The sequence below is a fragment of the Centruroides sculpturatus genome, unplaced genomic scaffold, assembly GCF_000671375.1.
Source record: "Centruroides sculpturatus isolate CEXI.00-Female unplaced genomic scaffold, Cexi_2.0 scaffold14, whole genome shotgun sequence".
In the NCBI taxonomy this organism is placed as follows: domain Eukaryota; kingdom Metazoa; phylum Arthropoda; class Arachnida; order Scorpiones; family Buthidae; genus Centruroides; species Centruroides sculpturatus.
The window spans coordinates 929,925-957,286 of NW_019384312.1; the positions used below are offsets into that span (position 1 = coordinate 929,925).

Sequence of the window (27,362 nt, forward strand, 5' to 3'; positions counted from 1 at the left end):
ATTAAATGAAGATTTTAAAATAAATCTGCATATTAGCATGTTATGTATTTCAGACAAGATTTCAATTATAATTTTTAAAAAATCAGCTCTTAGTTGCTAAAATTTTCAATAATTCAAAAGTAACAAAATCTGAATTTTTTTCAGATTTTGTTTTCATGTTATTCTGTTGCTTGTTTTTAATTTATGAAAAGCATTTTATTGTTTCCAATATTTAAAAATTAAATTATTTTAAATTTGTTATTTATGAAATCAAAATTATGGATTACAGTATTTTATTCTTTAGTTGCTGGCTTTGAAATCTATTAAATTAATTAATTATTCATTGATAATCCCTTATCATTCATCAAAATGATATTTTTATTATAATAATGTGGAAAAAACATTAAAATATTTAATTTTTCAATATATTAATTTTTTTTCCTGTATCTTATCAGATGTTAAGTGAATTTTTTTTAACTTTCTTTCATGTTGGCACTAAAAGGTCTTTTAAACATATCCTTCATGGGTTAAGGCAGGCTCACATTAGGCAGCCAGATTGTTAGGGTCAGGCCTGACAAATCTGGAACAGCCCTTCTCAAAAATTCTTGGGGTTTTTTCAACCACACAGATTCAATCCTGGATCTCCAGAGCAGTAGATCAATGCCTTTAACCACCTTGGCCAACTGTATAAGTGAATTTAAAGCATTCAGTATGAAGTAACTAACTAAATTAATACAGGGAGCATTTTTGTTGTCTTATTATTAACTTGAATTGTTTATTTTAATTTTATTATTTTGAAAATAAGTATATAATAGAATTATATATATAATAATTTTAAAAATTTTGGTAATTTAAAGTTATTAATGAAGTCATTAGTTATTTCTATATGGTCTACTTGGACCTTGTCTATAAATAGCATTTATTATATTGGCGTAGTTTCTGATTAGCAAAGAGAGGAAGTCTTAGTCAAAAGTCAAAAATATATATATTTATATAATATAAATATATATATTTTAATGTATATAATGTATATAAATGTATAAAATATTTATATACATTAATATATAAATATGTTAATGAATTTTTAATCTTGCAGAAATTTTCAAGTAGGTTTTCATAATGAAAAGTAGTTAAATTATTAGTGTANATAAAAATTTTATATAAAAATATAAAAGTAAAACATTAAGGACATAGAAGTAAAAAGAATTAGGTTCTTAGTTAATTTAAATTAATGACTTCATTAATAACTTTAATAAAAAATAAATTTTAGAATTTGAATCAATAAATGAAATATATTCTTAATTATAAGCAAATATATTACTTCATACTCTTCAGTGGAAAAAAATAATATTTTTTAGTCATTGTAAATTTATAAAAGGATGATTTGATATATTGCTAATATTTACACTAAATAATTACTGAATATCAGTAAACAATTAACATTAATTAAGCACTAACTGTAGATGATAATTTCAAAACTAATTTAAATTCTGCATATACAGTTAAACCCATTTATCTCAAACCTCACAGGAACAAAAACAAAATTTGAGATAAATAGGTTTCAAGATACAGGGGTTCCTACACAGTAAACAGTAATAGGTTTTATTGGAGGTATGGTATTTTATTAATACAGTAGCAACTACAGTACTGTACATACTTATATTAGGTATAAATAAAACATTTTTGACATACTTGATTGCTTCCTGTTCTTTTTATGTTATTTGTACTTTTTCTTAAAGTTTTTTGACATATGTTAACAGAAATAGTTTGTCAATAGTTTCTGATGACTGACTTTCTCCAACCAATACGATGCAAACAAAACTCATAGCCAATCAGAGAAAGGCAGTGTTACTTCCAACTATGTATCCTATTGCAAGAGATGTTTCTTAACTACAATTTCTGTTATCAAAAGAGAGTTGCTGAGCTTTGAATTTGTAATTGACACTTCAGTCTGTACTTTGAAGTGTAGAGGTTTTGGGAAGAAATTATTTGAGATAAATATAGAAAATATATTGAATTTAGACTGAAAATGCAAGAGAAAAAATAAATGTTTATGAATGGAAATAAAATGTTTATGGAAGTTTATGAATGGAAATAAAATACTTAATTATAAAATGTTTCTTTTGTATATGGAATATGTGAATTTAAAGAAGTCACAGTTTGAAACAAAGAAGTCACAGAATATTAAGAACTCTGTTCTTTCTAATCTTGAGGAATGACATGTTTTTGTTTCATCTTAGAGTTGCAAACATAAAAAACAGTTCTGAAATTTGTATAAATTTGTCCAGCTAATTGTTTTATTATGCAATATATTGAGATTAATCTCAGCATCAGTTTGACTTTGAGGAACAAGGAATAATCTGAAAGAATTAAACTGGGAAATAAGAGGAATTATTTAATTCTGTAATTCCATAGATTATTAAAAATTGTTCTTTATTAATCAAACAATAAAAAACAAATTTAACATAGGTCTTTTGATTTTTTCCTAAATTGTTCTTTAATGGGATAAAATGCTGATTTCAGATCTTTATCTAAAGATAAAGATCTGAATCTTATAATAAAATCAAATGTTGAATGGAAAAAACAACTTAATATTAATATTTGAATATTAGGAAGCTGGCCCATCAGTGATTGAGTGGATAAACCCACTGAACACTGGTAGTTGATTGTTGGTTTGTGCCTTGCTGATTGAGCTAGCCACAAGGAGTTTTCTGGGGTTTCTTTGTGTGTCTAACACCTAAATAGGGACTAGTTTTACATGGAAAGTCCTGTTGGGAGGCATTCCCTTGACAGATCATCCAAGTGTGACATTGCCGTATTCCATCCATTCATCTTAATAAGCTGTTTTATTTTTTATTTAAATTAAATTATTACTACTAATATACTAATATATTAGTAATACTACTAATATATACTAATACTACTAATATAGTCTTCTATCATTCCTAGAAAACAATTGTTGTTACATGCAAACAATTTATGAGTTTTTTGATCATTTCTGAAGTTTGAATTATTGTTTTTTGTCCACAGTGTTATCTTTAGGATTTTGTAAATGTTTTTCAAAATCTTTCAAAGTATTCAAGCTAACTTGAACAATAGAGAGCAATGTTATACATACATGTTTTATCTATTTATAAGTTTTATTAACAGATGAAAAAACTGCAACATAGATTTCTCTGTCATGGTTTTTTCTTCTGGTAATAAAATTTAATGCTTGCACTTTTGCTTTTTTCCAACAAAACAAGGCATAATACAAAATATCTAATGTGTTTGCACATAATATGGTAATGAATTTGTAGAGGGAGCAGTTAAATTGGCTAGCTGATCATAGACACTTTTAATTTTTGACACTGCCCCATGGCACTAAGAGGGTCTTTTAATCATACCCATTATGGGTTTGGCCAGGCCACAGTGGTGGCAGTTGGGTGATGAGGGTTAGGGCCTGATATATCTGGTCAGACCATCCCCATGAAGAATACTAAGTATTTTTCCTGGGTTCCCAAGAACATTAGGATGATGTCTTAACTGCCTTGATTGTCCAACTAGGGGCACATTAATCTTATTCCAACTTGTTTTTATTAATATTTGCTTGGACTCAGCACTAGAACTTAATTGTTAAATTTTATATTTTTTTCTTGTGTGGATAGTATAATTATAAATTTTTCAGTTTTTTAAATATTAAATTACTTTCATTATGGAAATTAAATGCTTATTTAAAATATTAAACTTTTCTCATCATTTATTATATATACTCTATATTATTATATAATATACAGTATATACACATAAATGATGATGAATGTTTAATACATTCGTACACATGTAGAATTTAAATTTCTGATGATGATAATTAATTATCCAGCTTTTTTAATAGACATTACCTTTCATATAATTAATCACTCTTCTCAATAAAATACAGTGGAATCTTGGTATATGTCTGCTTTAGAATACGCCAATTCGGAATACATCCTGTTTGGACGAAACAATTTTTGTTCGGTATACGACTTAATTCAACTATGCGCGCCATCTACGAACAAGTACTGTAGCACTATCGGTGTACTACACCAGACTATACGTTCGCGGTGCTACAGTTTATAACTTTGTTAAATTTTTTCAGATTTTAATTTGTAAGTAACATTTTATTTTTTTTATTAATCATGAATTGCAAAAGGGCAACAGAAAAATAAAAAAATGACTAGAATCACAATGGAACTGATAAAAGAGATTGTTGAGAAATATGAAGGTGGCACACGTGTTCGAGATTTAACTGTTGCATTCCGTATTCCGAAAACGACGATATCGACAATCGTGAAAAATAAAGACATTATTAAATTTGCTAACGTTGCGAAAGGGGTTAAATCAATTTCTAAACATAGATCGAAGACATTAGATCATGTTGAGAAATTGCTTTTACTTTGGATAACTGAAAAACAGTGTGCTGGCGACAGCGTATCAAAAGCAATTATTTGCGAGAAAGTTAAAAGGATACATGCTGATCTCATGAAAAATCAAGCAGAAACTAGCGAGGAAAGCAAGGTGTTTAAAGCCAGCCATTTTTTTTTACATGGGAACGGATTAATCATTTTTACATTACTTCTTATGGAAAAGGTTGGTTTGGTATACGTCCTATTCAGTATAAGTCCAAACACCAGGAACGGATTAAGGTCATATACCAAGGTTCCACTGTATTATGAAATTTGAATGATGAGAAGAAATTTAGTGATACTGCTTAATTTTAAATAGTTAAGTTACAATTTATGAATGAAAACTTAGTTTAAAACAATTTAATATATTAATTCTGGATTGAGTATTTTTAATTTCTTACTGTGAACACAGGTATTTAAATGTGAGAATATGGAAGTTTCAATTCATTGTTTTTTCTGAATTTATAAGTAAATTAAATACTGTATTTACTCAAATCTAAGATATGTTAACATCCATAACTCAATTTATTAAAATAACCAATTGATACACTGGATTTTTATCAGTCTATTTTAAGTCTGATTAATAATCTGAAAAAAGTAATTTGAGTAGAGGTAGGCAGTTAGGCCACCATCTTGTGATAAATTTAATAATTATAAATAAATAAAATTAATTTAGAATACTCTGGAACTTGTAGTGAGGTCTGAATATTGAATTGCTGGTCTGGATTATGTATTCTGAACTATTAAGCTAATGGAGAGAAGAGACAGAGGAATGAGTCATCAGTTGTGTTTGGTTTCTACACTGGCATACAAAGTATTGTATGCTGTACTATTTAAATCAAACTATTTACAATTAATGAGAGAAATTGCACTTTCTTTCTCTGACTATTGCTATGAAATCAGGTGTATATGATTTCATTGTAATTTGTAAGCATTGTTCGAAATGACAATGAATTAGGCAGCTCTTGTACTTGTTTTCAATGTAATTTATGTGGGAGAAAGCCAAGTGAAAAGACAGAAAGCTTGGAAACTTGTAATCTGAAATACAGTCTGCCGGTTGAGTAGTACTGCTCTGGAAGAATTGGCTATAAATGAGATTTGAACTTCATGGCAAGTGGAAGTTGCAGGTTCAAGTCTCACTTTGGATTGATTCTTTTCTTTCAGACTATTATAAACTAAATTAAAATTAATTATCTTTTAATTTAAATTTATCACAAGATGGTAGCCTAAATGCCTACCTCTAGCCAAATTATTCTTTTCAATTATTAATTAGACTTAAAATAGCATGATAAAAATCCAGCAGATTGTTTGGTCACCTTAATTTTCACATGTTCACCTATGGATTTTTATTTTTAAATAAACAACTGGAAACAAGTGTAATGTCAACAGAAGTGTTCTGTTGACATTACTGAGCAATAAACACTGAACAAATTTAAGTTATATATCACTGTCTGCTGTGGTATCGAACCATTTCACTTTACATTTTCTTAGTGTTTATTTAAAAGATCAGTACTGGATTCAATGTGTGCGTCTTCCCATATGCAATCATCCCTACTGTTGGTTAAATAATCAGAAATTTAACATTTCTTGAAAGAGTGGTGCACAATCACAATACTTATATTATTGTAGTAGACTAACAAGTGTGAGCTGAGTTGATGTCTTAAATATTTTCTATTATAAATATTATAAATATAAGCCTAATTATATTGAAACATAAAAACTACAACAGCATAAGCAAACTGGAATGATATACAGTTTAACCTGATTATAACGTTATCAGATGTAACGACAACCCTAATACAACGTCAAATTTTTATCGGTCCCATGATTTTACTATATTAGATAACATTTAAAAACCCACTGTAATGACATAAAACCTTGTTTTAATGTCATATTTAAAGCACTATCAGATTTACAAAATTAGATTACGAATTTTATTTAACAAAAAAAATACAATACATATACTATGTGTTCAGTTTCTAGGTCAGAGAGAGTCCACTTCCTAGAACAACTGTGGATGATACCATCTGACTTCGGTGAGATGAGGTTCATCACATCTTTAAATGATGTGACGATCGGTTAGTCTGCATAGTTATTCGTGTTATGTTATACAGATGCAGATATTGTTGAGCAAATTAAATCTTCAGGTGAAAAAAATGAGGATGATGAAAATGATAATGATGAAGATAAAACATCAGACAGACAGAAAATGAAGTGCCGCCAACCAGGGAAGTGCGTAATGCAATAAGATTATTGAAAATGTTTTACAAGTCTCAGAAAACTTCGTCGAAAATAATGAATAAAGTGTATGATTTAGAAAATGACATTGAAAAACAATTTTTAGGTGAAAAACACCTACAATCTAAAATAACTGACATTTTTAAGTGAATATTATTGTTGTGTCTTTTTAATTGGCATACATTAGTTTAACCTTTTGTTGCCTTTTGATTCGACATTGTTCTCAAAACTGAAAGTGCCACCATTATCGAAACGTAAGATAAATAGAAATTTCTTATAAAAGATAATTTTTGGAATTTTTTATTACATCAATGTAAACTTAGACATAATAATGTAAATAAAGTTGATGAAAACATTTAGTTTGCACTTTTATACATATGATGATAAATTATTATTACCATAATAGATACAGTATATTGTATTACCATTAAGAAATAATTTTATGGTAATATATACGATGTTAAATTAGAATGGATTTTATAATAGATTCTTAAACACACTTGGTACATTTTATGGGACTGTAATTATGACCTCACAGATAATGACACGTGGTTATAACATCAAAAAATTGCTGGTTCCATGGATGACGTTATAATTGGGTTAAACTGTATATAGAGTCTACCTAAATGCAAAATTTCCAGCAACAAAACACTCAAATTCAGTATTCGAATGTTTTCGGCCACTTCTTTATTTACCTTCTTCAGGAAATGTAGAATGAAAATAACTGTTCTATTTATAGAATGTACTTGCATTCTAATTTTCAAAAGTTTCAAATCAGTTTGAAAAGCAGTTGTGACATATTGTAAGCAACATGTATTCCTTTAGGAGTCCAAATAATACTTCCATGCATTTGGTACAGGAATGTAATCAGTGTTGATGCACCTCCTCTTATGTTGGCCCTGTAGATTTCTGCATCCTCCAATGCTCTTATGTGTTATCTGTTGAGTCTACCCTAATATACAGGGTATTCATCTCATAAGAAAGAAATCCCCAGCTGGGCCAGAGCTGTATTGATGTTTTCTTTTGCTATGTTGTACTTGTGATCTCATAACCTGGTTTGTAATGATCTGTTTGAGTACATTAGTGTCCTGTTGAACCTATCATCCTGTAGTGGGATGAGGTAAACTCCAGGTGCTTTTTCATCCTCGTTGTCAACTTTCATGTTAGACAAAAGGCAGAACACAGTGGGTTTCCTTTTGTATGCTATGAGTACAAAAGGAAAACCACTGTCATCCTGTATATGTGATGGAGGGATAGTTCGTAGCTTAGGACTACCCGATTCCCATCTGTGTTGTTAATATTAGTATTGGTGTTGATTGACCTAGCCGAGGGGTTGGCAGTTTGTCAAGTGAGAAAAGCCAAATTGTCATGGAAACAAGATAACAAAAGTACCAGAGAGCCGCATATATATACCAGAGAGACGCCCCTAGTGCATGTTACAGGCATTCCATGACAATAATAAATTCCTATTACAAATNCCTAGCCGAGGGGTTGGCAGTTTGTCAAGTGAGAAAAGCCAAATTGTCATGGAAACAAGATAACAAAAGTACCAGAGAGCCGCATATATATACCAGACCCCAGGGAGATCGCCCCTAGTGCATGTTACAGGCATTCCATGACAATAATAAATTCCTATTACAAATATACTGAATTATTTATATTGTTATATTCGTTATATTGATATTTTTATTGGCTATTGGCCAAATGAATAATAATAATTTATACTATTAATGTAAATAATAATTTATATTGTTAATTTAAATGTGCGAAATACGACACATGACAGGGGTGCCTCTAGTATGCTATCACTCGCATGCGACTCATATTGATCAACGTGAGTGTGGTCACGTGTGGACAGGCTAAAGAGTGTTAGAGAGTATGCCGTACGAGTCAAAGTTTGTTTGGCGGCTCTATCTCATTAACTCATCAGTTATAAGGCTGCTTTGAGATGACGTGAAATTGGAGTTTATAAATGTATACTTTCTTACTGGAGACTAAAATCAATAATATAAAAAAACCATTCAAAAAGTCCAGCATAATTCTTTAATAACATAAGAACATTTTCAAATGATGGACACTTAATGCATTTGAAAATGTTCTTAAGTTATTAAAGAATTATCCTGGACTTTTGAATGATGTTTTTATATTATTGATTGGAGTTTGTCAGAAGAGCCGCAAACGTCTATGCAAAGAGCCACATGTGGCTCATGAGCCATTCCTGCCGACCCGACCTAGCCTGATACATGGATGTTATATTATTGATAAATGAGTGGCTGTACCCATGTTTGGATGCGATATGTTTCAGTTGTTTTGGACTCCTAAAGGAATATACGTTGCTTACAACAAGTCAAAACCATTTTTTGAACTGATTTGAAACTTTTGAAAATTAGAACGCAGCTACATTCTATAAATACAACAGTTATATTCATTTTACATTTCCTGAAGAAGGCCGATAAAGGAGTGGCCAAAAACATTCAAATACTGAATTTGAGTGTTTTGTAGCTGGAAATTTTGCATTAGATGAGATTCTAATAATGGTGTGAAATCATTAAAATGATCAATAGAACTAGTGACAGAGCATGGCACTAGAGGTTGCTAATTATAATGTATTACCAGAGATACTAAAACCTGAAAAAAGTGCATCTTACATTTGAGTAAATACATTTAATGAAATTTATTTATAGTAGTAAGATCATTGTAATTTCATATATTTTTAAAATTAAATTATAAAAGAATATTCATATTTTTTTAGATTAGAACGTAATTATTTTTACAAATAACATCATAAGATTTCAATGACAAAAATTATGATTTGAAATTGTATATTAAATCAAATATAATAAGCAAGACTTTTGTTTTGTTGCTTCATAATATAAGAATAAAGGTAATTTTGTATAATTTCAGTCATAAGCATAGTAGAATATTTAAAAAAAAAATTTATTTAGAAACACACTTCATATCTGTTTTATTTCAGTTCTTGCTATAATTAAGTAAATCAGTTTTATTTTTTATATAACAGTAATCCATGTTTGAATTATTAATTTTCATTCTGTATGTAGATCAGTTGAACTAAATACATTTAACTTTGCATAGCTGAATGTGTGTATGAATGATTGTACATACAAAAAAAAATTTTTTTTTCTTATTTATATCATATGAAATTTCATAGAAAAAATTTCTTTGTAGCTTTAAAACATTCTCCTTCCAAACGCAAGGCAGCTTCCATTCGACACCGACCAACTTCTGGTGTAGAATCTGATGTGCCAAAATCAGAAAGTGTTAAAATAGAAGTGGATTCTTCAAAAGAGAGTGTTACTCTACCAACAGTGACAGGTAATTCATTGTTATTTGATACAGACAATAGGGAACTGCTTATCAAAAATATTCATATTTTTATTTTAGATTTTTATCTGATGTAAGAAAAGTAGTTATAATGTCTCTTAATATATAGAAAGATAAATCATATATGCATTAATGAGAAATATATCACTCTTAAATAATTTCAGATAAATTTAAAATTAATGAAGCAACTTCAAATACATTAGTAAAGTCAAAACAAATATAAACCACAACTATGCCCAGCAGAAAACAATTAAATATGTAATCCAACACCTTATTTTTCGCTGAGAGATTATTTTTAATTAAAACAAACGTTTTCGATCCATTCATTGGATCATCTTCAGGCTAAATAGAACACTTCATAAATAGAACTACTCGTTTAAATATTCAAAAATACAAATAAACCGATAACATAAAAATAAATAATACTTGTAAATAATACAAATATTCAAAATAAATAACATAATATCATTACTAAATAATAATATCGTCTGCCTAACTATATAGAGCTTATTATTTCATACTAAATTTCCTGCGCTTTTTTTAAGCTTTTAACCGCAAACTTCCAAGCGGAAGGAAGACCCTCCGCATCTCTTGCGTTAATACATTTTTCTTCAAGTTTGCTTCTATAGATTTCTATCTTTTCAGCTGTTCTTGCCAATGCCGGCGAGTGTATCTGTTTCAGGATTTCGGCTTTATCCCAATGTATCAATGAACCTTCTGCCTGCGCCATCTGGGCCAAAACTGTCGCATTAGAACCTTTTCTGATATCATATTTGTGTTCTTTGATCCTTAAACCTAGGTTCCTAGTTGTAACCCCTACATATTCTTTCTTAATTCCTAAAAGCTGGTTCTCGTAGGGAATCTTGTACACACCCGCCTTATTTTCTTTTCTAACTACCCCTTTATCGTTTCTAAGTATTTTGTATAAATTTGGGGCTCTTTTTAAGACCATCTTTGCACCCTTCATATTTGTGATTTCTTTCATAACTCCTCCTAAATGTTTGTTGTATGTAAATTTCGTGTATTTAGAAGGACCTTGTGCCTTTTTTATATCTTTATTATCCTCTAATTTTCTAATAATTCCCTTAATCACATTCCTCTTGTAACCCAATGTTCCTGCCAATTGCATAATTCTTTCTAACTCTGCATCCCGGTCTATAACGCTTTCACAGTATATAAAGGCCCTCCTAACCAATGCTCGAAACGCTGCTATTTTATACCTATAAGGGTCATTAGAGTTTGCAGGGATATATAGTGGACTATGTGTTGGTTTAATGAATACGTTGGTGGATATACGTCCTCTCCTAAATATGATACTAATGTCTAAGAAATGTACCTTCATAGAGCTTTTTTGCTCTAGCTTCAACCTAAGACCTTCCTCGTTATCGTTAACTCTATCTACGAATTCAGCAATTGCTCGATTGTTTTTCCATAAAATGAATACATCATCTACATATCTCTTGTAGTATACAATATTTCTTTCAAAGCTACTCAGTATTTTTCTTTCTAGTTTTCTAACGACAAGCTCGCATAGGAGCCCTGAAATTGGGCTTCCCATTGGGACCCCTCTATTTTGTTTATATGTTTGGCCTTCAAAAACGAAAAAGGATTCGCAACATACTAGATTAACCATCTCTGCAACCTCATTACCGTGCTGTGCTAACATTGGGTTTACTCTATTCAAAAACTCCAAAAGTGCTTCTACACATGCTTCAATCCTAATAGAAGGGTACAAACTTTCGTAATCTAAAACAGTTCCCACTTCTTCATCCATTAAGATAAGGTCTTGTAGCTCTTTGACCACCTTCACAGGATCCTTTGCCACCAATTCATTACTTTCCATCATGGAAGAGAGATATTCTTGCAACTTTTTTTCCAGGAGAAATGTGGGTGCTTTCCGTTTTTCCACAATAGGTCTTATTTCCTTGCCCTCTTTATGAGTTTTAGCGAAGGCGAATAACCTCGGGGTCCCTGGTCTAGGGTTTCGGTATTTTTGTAAGAAAGGTAAGATCTTCGCTAGTTTTGTTCCTTCCAGCTTTTTAATCCTTCTATCAATTGCTTCAACTATATTACTATTGATTGATACTATTGAAGAACAAAGTTTTTCCGATATCTATTTATAGGCTACACATCCCAAAAGAATGCCTCTCGCTAAAACTAAGATTTTGCTATGCGTGCCTAAAGAAATCTATTAAATTTACGAAGAACAAAAAGTTTGGAATTCTGAAGCGCCTCATTGAATTGGAAAATAAGGTGTTTAATGAAAATCCTGATAAGCTTATGGATATGAACTTAGGAGTTACTCGGCTTACGGATAAAGTGTATAAGAATTTAAAAAAACGATACATCAAAAGAATGAAATGGATCATATATAAGCAAGTTCCAAAAATTAATAGGAAGAATGTTACAACTTACGTAATATGGGACCAGATTGAAGTACCAAATAGAGTAAGGGAGCTTCTGAACAAAGGCCCGAACTTTGTCCCCGAGTATGCTGGATTATGGGAAACATCATTTCAGGAGATTGAAAGAGGAATTATAGGGTTAGATCCAGTTGAGAAGGACTATATACGTTGGAAAACGGTGCTAAAAAATCAAGAAAAGTGGAAAAAAGGAAATAATAATAAGGACATCAGTTTTACTAAGAGATGGCTGAAAGAGAATAACTTAATCGCAGCAAGAGCGGATAAAAGCAAGCAAATAGTTATAATGAAAAAACAAACGTATAATAAAGCGTTAGAAGAATACATCAGAAAAACGGAATGTATTAAGATCAATAGTAATATAGTTGAAGCAATTGATAGAAGGATTAAAAAGCTGGAAGGAACAAAACTAGCGAAGATCTTACCTTTCTTACAAAAATGCCGAAACCCTAGACCAGGGACCCCGAGGTTATTAGCCTTCGCTAAAACTCATAAAGAGGGCAAGGAAATAAGACCTATTGTGGAGAAACGGAAAGCACCCACATTTCTCCTGGAAAAAAAGTTGCAAGAATATCTCTCTTCCATGATGGAAAGTAATGAATTGGTAGCAAAGGATCCTGTGAAAGTGGTCAAAGAGCTACAAGACCTTATCTTAATGGATGAAGAAGTGGGAACTGTTTTAGATTACGAAAGTTTGTACCCTTCTATTAGGATTGAAGCGTGTGTAGAAGCACTTTTGGAGTTTTTGAATAGAGTAAACCCAATGTTAGCACAACACGGTAATGAGGTTGCAGAGATGGTTAATCTAGTATGTTGCGAATCCTTTTTCGTTTTTGAAGGCCAAACATATAAACAAAATAGAGGGGTCCCAATGGGAAGCCCAATTTCAGGGCTCCTATGCGAGCTTGTCGTTAGAAAACTAGAAAGAAAAATACTGAGTAGCTTTGAAAGAAATATTGTATACTACAAGAGATATGTAGATGATGTATTCATTTTATGGAAAAACAATCGAGCAATTGCTGAATTCGTAGATAGAGTTAACGATAACGAGGAAGGTCTTAGGTTGAAGCTAGAGCAAAAAAGCTCTATGAAGGTACATTTCTTAGACATTAGTATCATATTTAGGAGAGGACGTATATCCACCAACGTATTCATTAAACCAACACATAGTCCACTATATATCCCTGCAAACTCTAATGACCCTTATAGGTATAAAATAGCAGCGTTTCGAGCATTGGTTAGGAGGGCCTTTATATACTGTGAAAGCGTTATAGACCGGGATGCAGAGTTAGAAAGAATTATGCAATTGGCAGGAACATTGGGTTACAAGAGGAATGTGATTAAGGGAATTATTAGAAAATTAGAGGATAATAAAGATATAAAAAAGGCACAAGGTCCTTCTAAATACACGAAATTTACATACAACAAACATTTAGGAGGAGTTATGAAAGAAATCACAAATATGAAGGGTGCAAAGATGGTCTTAAAAAGAGCCCCAAATTTATACAAAATACTTAGAAACGATAAAGGGGTAGTTAGAAAAGAAAATAAGGCGGGTGTGTACAAGATTCCCTACGAGAACCAGCTTTTAGGAATTAAGAAAGAATATGTAGGGGTTACAACTAGGAACCTAGGTTTAAGGATCAAAGAACACAAATATGATATCAGAAAAGGTTCTAATGCGACAGTTTTGGCCCAGATGGCGCAGGCAGAAGGTTCATTGATACATTGGGATAAAGCCGAAATCCTGAAACAGATACACTCGCCGGCATTGGCAAGAACAGCTGAAAAGATAGAAATCTATAGAAGCAAACTTGAAGAAAAATGTATTAACGCAAGAGATGCGGAGGGTCTTCCTTCCGCTTGGAAGTTTGCGGTTAAAAGCTTAAAAAAAGCGCAGGAAATTTAGTATGAAATAATAAGCTCTATATAGTTAGGCAGACGATATTATTATTTAGTAATGATATTATGTTATTTATTTTGAATATTTGTATTATTTACAAGTATTATTTATTTTTATGTTATCGGTTTATTTGTATTTTTGAATATTTAAACGAGTAGTTCTATTTATGAAGTGTTCTATTTAGCCTGAAGATGATCCAATGAATGGATCGAAAACGTTTGTTTTAATTAAAAATAATCTCTCAGTGAAAAATAAGGTGTTGGATTACACGTAGTCAAAACAAATGTTTATACATCGACATCTATTTCTGGTCCATCAATAAGCACACCAGAAAGTCCAAATACTTCATGTCTTCCACTCTCTGGTTCATCAGAAAGACACCTTATGACTTCACAAGCTGAGTCCAACGACAATAACTTCTGCAGTGATTGTATTGATAGCTTCAGCTTGAAAGACACTGTAGCAACTCATATTACAAGACAGATAGACCAGACCTGTTTCCCGCCACAGTGTCTCCTTATATACTATTTATGAGTCTGACATTTGGCCAATCAGGAGCTGTGCTGCATCAAGCTCTCCATCACATCTGCTCCAGCTAGTAGCCAATCTCGACTTAGTTCAGAACATTAACCATCTCCTTCTAGGACGCATCTAGAATGTTGTCAAAGAGGTTTTGTGTCGTTACACAATACTTCTTTGACAACATTTGAAATATATTATGCAATTTTAAGGTTCATATGATAAGTATAAAGTCACACCTTTTCTGCATTTTTTTCACACTATTAGTATAATGCTATTGTTACATAAAATAAAACATTAAGATATGACAGTTAAACATAATTATAAGGTAGTGTCATAAGAAGTTTTTAAAAAATTTAACATTTTTGACATTTGCCCGTCCATAAATATATAACTATATAAAGTTGAACCTGTATTTTGAATCTTAAGGGAATGAGAAAAAAAAAATGAGATATAAAGGTTTCCACACAGTAAGCAGTAATAGGTTTTATTGGAGTTATCTACTGTACTTGCTATTGTATTTTATTAATACAAGAGCAAGTATAGTAGATACCGCTATTAGGTATAAATAAAACACTTCTGGACAGTCAATAGTTTCCAATGCCCAGCTTTCTTTAACCAATAAGACATGAGCCAAACTCAGCCAATCAGAAATAAGCAGTATTAATTGCAACTGTATTGCAAGAGATGTTTCTCAAAATTACAATACTATAAAAAAAAACAAATTTTCTTCAATATAAAATAGTTTAAGTTTACAAAATTAAATTAATTCAATTCAATAAGACAACAAGTATTTTACTTGGGTATATGTGAATGTTAAACAAATTAAAAGTAATTATAATTTTTAAAGATTAAATAAAATTTTTAATTAAAATTTAAACTTATGATCAGCTTTTAATATGTTCATGTTTTATTTTATTTTTTCATACTAAATTCAATGGTAATTTTGTACTTAATCCAGACACTTTCATATAATTAATAATTATAAAATTGTTAATCTAACATCTCTTCTGTATGCTTTTTATCTCTAGGAAATTATGTTGTTTTATAAATAAGTTATAATAAATTTTATTATAAGATTAGATTTATTTATTTGAATTTTAGGTAGTTTTGATGTATATCCTCCTGCAATAGATGTTACTTCCAGTCCAGCTTTGAATGTTGTAACTACTACATCAACTTTACCTAATATTGTTAGTGTTTCAACAGGGAAAGATGTCGCTTCAACATCAAAATTGATACAAGAGAAACAAAAAACAGTTCGCTGTAATACAGATCCACTTGTCAGTACAAGATCTGTAGGAGTGAGAAGTGTAACCAGAATAGATAAAACATTTGTTACAATAGATAAAACAGAAGTGATTAGGTAAGAGATTTTTTTAAATTCTGATAAATAATATATTAAATAATTAATAAGAGAGTCATGATGATGATATAAAATATTTTCTTAAGAATTTCATTTATATATAAAATTGATTTTATTTTAATTAATATTAAAAATTATTAACTCAATTTTTATGATGTTAGTAAATTAATTTTTAATTGATCAGGTACTTTAGTTTAAGGTTTAAGCAAAAGTTTTAATTTGTATGCAGAAATTCGGTATTATTTATTAAAGAGACATTTTAATCGTCAGCTGAATGGCCAAAGCAGTTAAGGTGTCTGGATTGAATCTGTGGTGGAAAAACCCCCAGAATTTTTTAGGAATGGCCTTCTCAGACAGTGCTGTGCCATTAGCTGATATATCAAACAAACTGATGGATATTTATGATATTGATATCAATATTGTAAATATTTTAGTTTGATATACTGATTATCAGCACTAATTGTGAGAATTGTAATGCCCTCTCCAGAATTTTTAATACTTTAGTGCTATTTTCTGACAGGAAATTATTATATTGAAAGAAGTAGCTGTGATGATTATTATAATTAACAAATATCAGATTATTGATATTCAGCATCAATGATAAACATTGGTATTTTGTTGGTTTCAATATTTATCTAGAGTATCAATATTGATATTATAAGCAGTTGTTTTGGATTGATACATCAATTACTGGTATTTCATTATTGATAACTTTCAGTAATCATTGATATATTGAAGAAATATCAGTGTTAAGTCTGATATTGATGTCAAAGCTTTGGTTTAGTACAGCGCTAGTCCCAGAATATAATGATGAGCCTAGAAAAGAGGCCTTGTTAGTGCCCACAGAGAAGAAAAAATAAAAAAAAAATACGCATACATTTGGAAAAAAATTATTATTAAAATATTTTAGAAATTAGGACTAAATGAATACATAAAGTGTTCTATTTAGCCTGAAGATGATCCAATGAATGGATCGAAAACGTTTGTTTTAATTAAAAATAATCTCTCAGTGAAAAATAAGGTGTTGGATTACACGTAGTCAAAACAAATGTTTATACATCGACATCTATTTCTGGTCCATCAATAAGCACACCAGAAAGTCCAAATACTTCATGTCTTCCACTCTCTGGTTCATCAGAAAGACACCTTATGACTTCACAAGCTGAGTCCAACGACAATAACTTCTGCAGTGATTGTATTGATAGCTTCAGCTTGAAAGACACTGTAGCAACTCATATTACAAGACAGATAGACCAGACCTGTTTCCCGCCACAGTGTCTCCTTATATACTATTTATGAGTCTGACATTTGGCCAATCAGGAGCTGTGCTGCATCAAGCTCTCCATCACATCTGCTCCAGCTAGTAGCCAATCTCGACTTAGTTCAGAACATTAACCATCTCCTTCTAGGACGCATCTAGAATGTTGTCAAAGAGGTTTTGTGTCGTTACACAATACTTCTTTGACAACATTTGAAATATATTATGCAATTTTAAGGTTCATATGATAAGTATAAAGTCACACCTTTTCTGCATTTTTTTCACACTATTAGTATAATGCTATTGTTACATAAAATAATACATTAAGATATGACAGTTAAACATAATTATAAGGTAGTGTCATAAGAAGTTTTTAAAAAATTTAACATTTTTGACATTTGCCCGTCCATAAATATATAACTATATAAAGTTGAACCTGTATTTTGAATCTTAAGGGAATGAGAAAAAAAAAATGAGATATAAAGGTTTCCACACAGTAAGCAGTAATAGGTTTTATTGGAGTTATCTACTGTACTTGCTATTGTATTTTATTAATACAAGAGCAAGTATAGTAGATACCGCTATTAGGTATAAATAAAACACTTCTGGACAGTCAATAGTTTCCAATGCCCAGCTTTCTTTAACCAATAAGACATGAGCCAAACTCAGCCAATCAGAAATAAGCAGTATTAATTGCAACTGTATTGCAAGAGATGTTTCTCAAAATTACAATACTATAAAAAAGTACCAAATAGAGTAAGGGAGCTTCTGAACAAAGGCCCGAACTTTGTCCCCGAGTATGCTGGATTATGGGAAACATCATTTCAGGAGATTGAAAGAGGAATTATAGGGTTAGATCCAGTTGAGAAGGACTATATACGTTGGAAAACGGTGCTAAAAAATCAAGAAAAGTGGAAAAAAGGAAATAATAATACAGACATCAGTTTTACTAAGAGATGGCTGAAAGAGAATGACTTAATCGCAGCAAGAGCGGATAAAAGCAAGCAAATAGTTANAAAAAGTATTCTTCATGGATTTTGTTTTTTATAATATGCAATATGTCACAAAAAAAGAAATTCATGTATATTATCTACTTTCAAAAAGTTTATTTCATTTTTCATTAACAAAAATCTAACATTTAAGTACAAAATAATATTAAGTTACAGATTCTTGAGATTTGCTGTCAGTTTGTCAATTATTTGAATGTCTTTCTTTTCTCACAAGAAATTTGTTTTAATTAAGCAAGAAACAGTATCTCTCTTCTTATTTCTCCTGATGCTTTTTTAATGTAAACATTAGTTTATTGTTTCACTGAGTGATTGGTTTTCATATTAAAGATGACATAATTTATTTTAGACTGCTCAGATTCAGTCAAATCTATTTTACTGAGGAAAAAGAAATCTCACTTTATAATTCTTAATATTTAATTACATGATTTTTCTTTGACTTCAAAAGGAAAATAGTTTTAAAAAATTTATTTGAATGGTTTATGTAACTTAAAAGTTTGTTTAAAGATACAAAATTGAACTGTAAATTATCATCTAAGATTGTCACAAGAGTTTTAGAAAACAAATTAAAAGTATCGGAAATTCATTTTTAGAAAACATCAAACCAGTCTTAATAATACAGTGTGTCTGTAAATGTTCTCAATTTTGAAAATTTATTATTTAGTGAGTCTGCAAGGAAATATATATATATTTCCTTGCAGACTCATATATATGAAACAGCATCTCAAAAAGTTATTATACATAAAAAAACCAAAAAAAAAACTAGATAAATTTACCTTGAGCCCCACAAGTCAAGAGAAAATATAATTTTTTTTTTTGCCATAAGATGAAGATATCATCCACATACCTAGCATATAATAGAATGAGATGTTAAAACACAGGAAGAATTGCATTTTCCAAGTAGCTGATGTCATCAGCTACTTAGCTGGAATGACATTGTACTAATATTCAACTTCTTGCCACACATTATGAATCATGTCATGATCAACTTTCACACAAGAATCATTTATTCATTGCTTTAATTCTTCAGTTATTGTCAATAGTGGAGAGACATAGACACGTACTGTGTTTAACAAATCCCCATAGAAAGAAAATTCAAGGGCATCAGAATATAATGTGATTTATTATAGTACTTCTGAATCTACTGTGGAATCTTCAGGCAGTGTAATTTCTGAAACCAGTAGTTCAACTACATCAGGTTTAGGTTCTACTATAAGAACTGTAACTTGGACACCTCCACAAGGCTCTACACCTACTCATACTGAAGGCACACCTTCATTTACAGAATCAAGTTCGAGTGGTGATATAGGTTTGTGAAATGTTTTATTCTTTTACAAATAAATCCTAACACATTTGATGGGACAACATGAAATATATGAATTAAAATTAGAAACAGTTCCTAATTTTTAACTCATTCTGCTGCTGATGGAATTGTATTATAATTCAGTTATTATTTTCTAGATTATAAAAATGTAATTCATTTTTCATTATATAATTTTTCTTTTAATAAAGATGAGAAATTGTGTATGTTTCCTTCAACACCTGTAAAAGGAAGTCAGCATGACTCTCAAGCTTCCATACCAGATTCAACAAATTATCAAGAAACTGAAATGGTAAATGTTTTAATCCTTATGTACACTATTGCATAGTATTTTATCATAATACAATATATTTAGTTTAATTAGAAAATGGTAAATTTATTTTTAATATTGTGATATACTTTTTCAAATTTGTGAAGTGTTCCTTTATTTATAAGATATTTTATAATTTTANTGATTTAAAAAAAAAAAAGTAAATCGACGTGAACGAGATTCTTTGAAAATTTACTGAAGAAATATCAATTTACCGTTAAATACGTTGAAAGAAAATCGGTTTTAAAGAGAATATTTAGGAAAGAATCGGGTTTAAAAAATCTAGAAAAGGTAAAGAATCAATTCTTGGATATATTCCAGCAATTCTCGTCATGCCAAGATAGCAGCACTTGGACATTCTAGGCACATGCAATGCATTTATTAGCTTTTAAGCAAAATTTAATAAATATAACCTACATGCATATGGATGGCAATTTTGTTAATGAATAAAATTATCATTTAACAGCATTAAAAATGTCAAACCCTTAGTAAAATTCTTTCTACTCTTGAATCGAAATTTTCAATTTTAAAACTTCGAAATTAAGACTGGAAAAAAGTACATAAAATTTCTTAAAATTAAAGCAAATAATATCCCATATAAACATATAGGCCTATATATATATATATATATATGAAAGTATAACCTATAAATAACGAAGATGCAAATGATGAATGCTAAACTTTAATGAAGTAATCTATAATTTCAATAGAAGATATTTTTTAAAAAATTTTGAAATTTTCCTATGTTTAAATTCGCTAACAATGATGCCTAATTAGGTTCTGTAGACAGTGATGTGTTGTCTAGGAAACCAGAAGAAGAAAATTATATAGAAAGCGATTTTAAGAGGATCAAAAAACAAAACAAAAAAATTCACCTGAATATACTTAAATTGATAACAAGAACAGAAATGAATATAGTTACTAACCGAGAAATAAAGTTTAAAAAATGTATTTATTTATCTTTTTCTGGTTTATATACCATAACAATCTTATTAAAAGATAATTAAAAGTTTAAAGTGATAATACTAAATAAAAAGCATCAAATTTCTGTATAGAAAAAGAGTGTAAGATGAGGAGGAGTAAGGATCAAATTCTTGTGTTTTCTAATGCTTAATAATAATAATAATAATAATGAGAATTAGCTTTTATTATATACTTTACTTTATAAGATTTAATAGAGTTAAATTTCTTTACAAAAAGTCAAATTTTTATTTGATCCTCTTCCTTTCATAAGCTTAATATTAAACAAAAACATATAAATTTTAATTGAATTATGTTTTAATTTTTTATAAACCATTTATGATAATTACTTTGGTTAAAATTATAACGTAATAAAATTTATATTAACCGTGCCAAATCAATTAATATTATTAATTTAGACAAAAACTTCTATACTAAAAAAAAAAACCTTCAGTGTANTTTATTTATAAGATATTTTATAATTTTATATTTAAATATAAAATTTTATGAAATTATATAGTAAGTAAATAAATAAATACGGAACAGAAATAAAATAACAACTACTCTTGTGCTATTTTATAACATTTTCAAACCCAAAATCAGGTTCTGTATTATTTCACAAAATCTTTAAAATTTTATACGTTATCAAATCAATGATTATTGTTTCATTGATTAATTTTTCTTTTTATAGAAAATTTTGAAGTTTCTGTCATTATTAGAATTTTCAAAATAATAATAGTAATAAAAATACAAATGTTTACAGTAAGTACAGTACAATATCTCAGATTGTACTGTACTTTAGATTTTATTTATTTATAGGTTTCTGTTTTTTTTTTTGTACATTAAAAAAAGTTATACTTAACTTTGTATTGGTAAGAACTTAGTAAGACAAGTTTCAAATAACAGTTATTTTATTAAAAACAGTGAAAAATCAGAATATTTGAAAAGGTTATTTATTTGTTACTATCAAACATAATATGTTTAGTAATTTCCCCAGAAGTTTTTACAAGCTAAGTGCAATTAGTAGCAAAGTAGAGCGGAAAACAAAAAAAATACTTAGAAATTTTATAAAAATTTCCTGTTATTGGTAAATACAACAATGAAAAAATTCAGAAATAGTTATAGTTTGTTAATTGGGTAAAGCATGATGATATACACTTACGAGCAAGAAGTGATTTTTTTTTTTATATATATATTGAATTTCATAATTTGACAATTACTTAATTTTCATTTTAATTTATTGAGTAATCAATGAGGTAACCTTAGATTGATTTTATTAATAATGACAGAAGCATTTCTTTATTGATGTTTTAAATCAGCTATGGCTTATTAATTAAGCATAATTAAAAATATTTTGTCTACATAAATTGAATTTATTAGTAAAGACTTTGGCAAATATTTTAAAAAATTTCTTCCTTTTTTTTTGTCATGTCTCAATCGCGAGCGTGACGCGTAGAAGTTCGATTTTCGAGGTGAAAAAAAATATACCAAAAATAAAAATATTAGGAAAGTTAACGTTACGAAACGTCTTACGAAGTTCGAAAGGTATTCGGCTAAAGTTTCTTCCAAATTGGAACTTGCCAAACCAGATGCCATACTATGTGGCAAAGATGAATGAACAAAACATTCGTCTAAAACGAGGTGTCCCTGACTTTTTAAGCTTTGCCACATCGTTGCCACGTATATATATATATTATATCCTCGTTGGGAACCTACGCCCTTCCTTTATACTGTATAAAAATTAAATTTTATTTTACAGGTTAATATGCATACTATTTATAAATTGTTAAATTCAAATACAATTGACAACTGATTATTAATTACAGTATATAATGCTTTTCTAAAGACTTATCTACTTTTCTTCTTTAATATCCTATAGTTAAAGATGCTGACGACCGTAATTTATAAGGAAAAAAAATAATAATGTCTACAGGACTGATTTATGTTAATCATTAATCATTACAGATCTACTTATATATATATATATATATATTATTATTAAAAGTAAAATTTCGATTTAAAGTGTTTTCTAATATGACTGTATATTAAATACAATTATCTTATTTTTATGTCCTGTGACTACATAGCTCGTTATCTATATATTAAAGTGTTCCTAAAATTAGAGTCCAGTTCATAGAGACACTTCTGGATGATGTTACAATATACAACCGGTGACCCTGATAGAGTTCATAAGTTGAGAAATAACACGAAGATAAGATTAAGAAAACTATTTGTTAGTCTGCAGAAATCTTGTAAATTAATAGCTATTAATCTACTAATTGCATATCAATTAGGTAAGTTTTGTAATTAAAATTTTTCTCTCTACTTTTTTTCCTTTTAAAACTTGTGTTTTTAACTTTTAAATTAGACTTGTTAGTCTCATGATAGTAATTGAATACGATCAGGCAACCTGTCTTACCTATAAATCTTTAATCCATTAAATATTATTCCATTTTTCAAAGACGATTTATCTATCAGACTTGTAAATCAATAATAAGGATATATTGTATATCATTCAAAAATCATTATGATATAGCTTCGAGTGATAAGTTTATATAGCTTTTTATATATATATATATATATAGGCCTATACATATATAAGCTTACGTTTTACGTGTGTGTGTACAGAATTGTTTATTATAAATATTTAAATTAAATCTATAAAACTAAAATTAATATTATATATACTAAATGTTGACCTTTATAGGCCTAGACCTATATTAATACAGATATAAATTGAGATAATATATAAAATATATTCGTATCATATTTTGAAATTTGATATTACATATCATGCATATTTTAAAATTTTTTAAACATGGAGTCACATCTTTTCTTATTACTTAATGTTATATAGAAATAAATTATTATTAAAGTGTAGATCTAGTTTAATCATATAAACACAGTACATATGCTATAATATGATTTATATATTTGCATAAATTCATTGCATACATATACACCTATTTAAAGAAATTATATTAAAAAATAATCTATTTTTGTATGTTATTATGGGCATGAAAAATTTATGCAACTGTAAATCGATTTTTTTAATAATTATATGTTACTTTATGGTATATATATATATATATATTTTAAACATTCGTTTATAGATAATTATCTTTAAGAATTATTTTAAAAATTTAAAAACTGTAACAGATCGATTATTTCTAAAATTAAACATATAATAATTTTTTTTTCTCCTGTTAATCAGTTAAAAATGTTTAAAAAAAATGTCGAAAAACTCATCGACTTTAAGAGAAAATTGAAGAAATTTTAGTAGAAAAAATTGGCTTTTTAACAACGTCTCAGGTACATAATGTAGAATTTTTGATGAAAAAAAAATAAAATAAAAGTAACAATAAATAATAATAATAATAATAATTTATCGTGACACGAAATTTTGCCAATAGAGGGCATTTTTTGTCACGCTTTCACGCAACTTGTGTCGTAGTGTAGCAGAAAGGTGCCGCTATTGGACAAGTACGCACGTGGTTAGAGTTACCACGCCATCCACGTGGCTGCGCGCATGGCAACGGCTCTGTTATTGTATAGCCTGGGGACAGGGAGAAAGAGGTGCGTATTTACTTCATTTTGCCAGCTGACTCTTGCCAGGGCCAATTTAATCGTTTATTAAACCACCCACTGCACCGCGATCGAATATCCTGCATCGCAGTACTACCAATAGATGCGGTAAGTGTAATACACAACATGCAAATATCCTCTACTATTATAAATGGCTTCGGATGGAACAGGTGGCGAAGTAAACGATCCGGGCGTGTATATAATACCGGTTAAATATTTTTATAATGTGCAATTTCCACTTCACACATGCATTGCTACATTCACCACACACATACAGGCACCACGTGACCGGTGTAACCAGATCCTTGAAGTGTTAAAACCGAGTTATGATAATTGAGAAAGTCCCCGTAAGTAATTGATTCGACTCTTTCTTATACTATTATTATTTTTTTTATAATGTTATTTTATTTTATTTTTATTATTTTTTTTTCTTCCTTTTTTTTTGTCATGTCTCAATCGCGAGCGTGACGCGTAGAAGTTCGATTTTCGAGGTGAAAAAAAATATACCAAAAATAAAAATATTAGGAAAGTTAACGTTACGAAACGTCTTACGAAGTTCGAAAGGTATTCGGCTAAAGTTTCTTCCAAATTGGAACTTGCCAAACCAGATGCCATACTATGTGGCAAAGATGAATGAACAAAACATTCGTCTAAAACGAGGTGTCCCTGACTTTTTAAGCTTTGCCACATCGTTGCCACGTATATATATATATTATATCCTCGTTGGTTAATGTGTAAGAAGGGGGGACGAACACAATAGAGGACATCTCGACATCAGGATGTACTCAAATATGTAACTACGTCCGCAGTTAGAAAAAAAAACACTACGTCTGGTTTCTGACCCGAGATGCTATAAAAGATACATTATCGAAATGTTTTTCTTATTAATAAGTGATATAATTAAAATTAAATACGTATATGAACTTATTTATCTCCGTCTCAATCGGAAAATGTTTTTTTTTTTCTTGTGTGTGTGTGTGTGTTTTTTTTCCTCCCCTCCATCAAGGTCAAAGTTTATGGATACCAAACTAAGTGTTATCAATTGTATACCGAGACGAATTTTTCCACTTTCTGAAGGGCGAATGATTGAAAGTAATAGAATTTATTTATTATTCAATCTCGTAAATATATTTATTTATATACATATTTAATTACTTAATACGTTGTATCGGTCAGTAAAAAAAATAAAAAGAAAGATTATTAAGCTTAAATCTTGTTGTGTAATGGTTAAAAGTTTCCTTTTATGACTCGTCTGGGTTTGAAGTGGTGTAAAATGTGGAAGTGAATCATCAGATATTTTTTTTTTTTTTTTTACTGTGGTTTTGTTTTGATGATTCTTTTCGGAATTCTTTACTTAAAGAATGCTTAAAACTATTTAACATTTACTACATTATTTTATAATAAATTTAATTAAAAACTCTAATTCTTTTCACAAGAAAGATTTAAATTGCTTACACACAAACAGAATCGGGAAGAATCGACTTATCTTATTACGAAGAGCGTATTTATAGTTGAAAATTTCATTTATTATTTAAAAAAAAATTAATAATTTCATGATAAAAATGTCTTCAAATTGAATAAAAATATTATAAGAGTCTCCTTTTATCGTCTCGATAAAAGATACTTCGTTTTGACTTATTGACTTATCAAAATTCAAGGGCATTTCTTGTAAGAGATATAAAAATGCAATTTGGCACAAAGAAACCAACTAATATAATATATATATATGCAATATAATATATAAAATTGAACATTGTTTTTTTTTTAAATATAAAAAGTTCTTAAATAGCTCCAAACTATTTAATAGTATTAGTTTAAATTCAAAATTTTCCATAAGATAAGAAATCTTAATCCTTTAGTTAGTTTATCAGCTACTGTTTAGATAAACATCCTTAGATTTATGTCTACATGTATCTATTAGGTTATTAGGTTATTGTCTTATCAAATATATTAGATTCCTCCATTATATACAAACTCAGTATTTATTCACCATAATGCTGAATTGTATGTTTTCTACCATAAATGCATTATTAATGAATATTAATCGTAACGTAATTATAGGATACCTTATCATTATTACTTTTCTTTTTTCATTCGTACAACACTTTTACTTCGTACTTTTTATCGTGTTGAAGTTTTTGAAGCCGGTAAGTTTGTCTGTTCGTCATTATCATCATCATTTAAGAACATTTGCAAAACTGTATAGTCCTTTAATTTCTAATAAAAAAAATAAAAGTTAACTGGAGGCCAAAGGTGGGCCCAGAAAGAAGTTTTAGTGTTGGTGGTAGTTGTTGTCTTTCGCTTAAAACCTGCCCTGTTTATCCCATTTGACCTATTTTAATTACAAAGCTAGTGTTACTTATTTAAAATAATTATAAAGACTTAATCTAATCATGTTAAATTTATTATTTCTGTAGATAAGAGGTAAGATAATTTAATCTTACGTTAATTCTGATATATGTTAATAATTAAAGAAAATCTCTAGATACTTTAAAGTAAGATATATTCTATACAATAGCCCAATTTACCTACAATCGATTAGTATATATATAGTATATACAATACACTAATCTCCGAGTGTGTTTAATCGATTTAGAAATTCATGTGATAAACACCGATGTATATCATTGCTCGATAAATATAGGTCAAGAGTATATAAGTTTTACTAAATGTATCTTATTATCATAATAAGATTCATGTCTGAGAATTTTAATTCGTGGAATTCGG

General features: G+C 29.2%; 1 protein-coding gene across 2 annotated transcripts in view; it reads left to right on the forward strand.

The window, feature by feature from the left end:
- Nucleotides 1-20,123, forward strand: part of LOC111622167 (phosphatidylinositol 4-phosphate 5-kinase type-1 alpha-like) — a 95,147-nt gene extending 75,024 nt beyond the window's left edge. For both annotated transcript variants that reach the window (XM_023364509.1, XM_023364516.1), the window contains 4 exons: nt 9,828-9,974; nt 15,933-16,194; nt 19,590-19,768; nt 19,972-20,123. In XM_023364509.1, the coding sequence (XP_023220277.1) occupies nt 9,828-9,974; nt 15,933-16,194; nt 19,590-19,768; nt 19,972-20,108 (725 nt within the window). In that variant the 3' untranslated portion in view covers nt 20,109-20,123. The remainder of the gene's footprint in view (nt 1-9,827; nt 9,975-15,932; nt 16,195-19,589; nt 19,769-19,971) is intronic.
- The last annotated feature ends 7,239 nt before the right edge of the window (nt 20,124-27,362 follow it).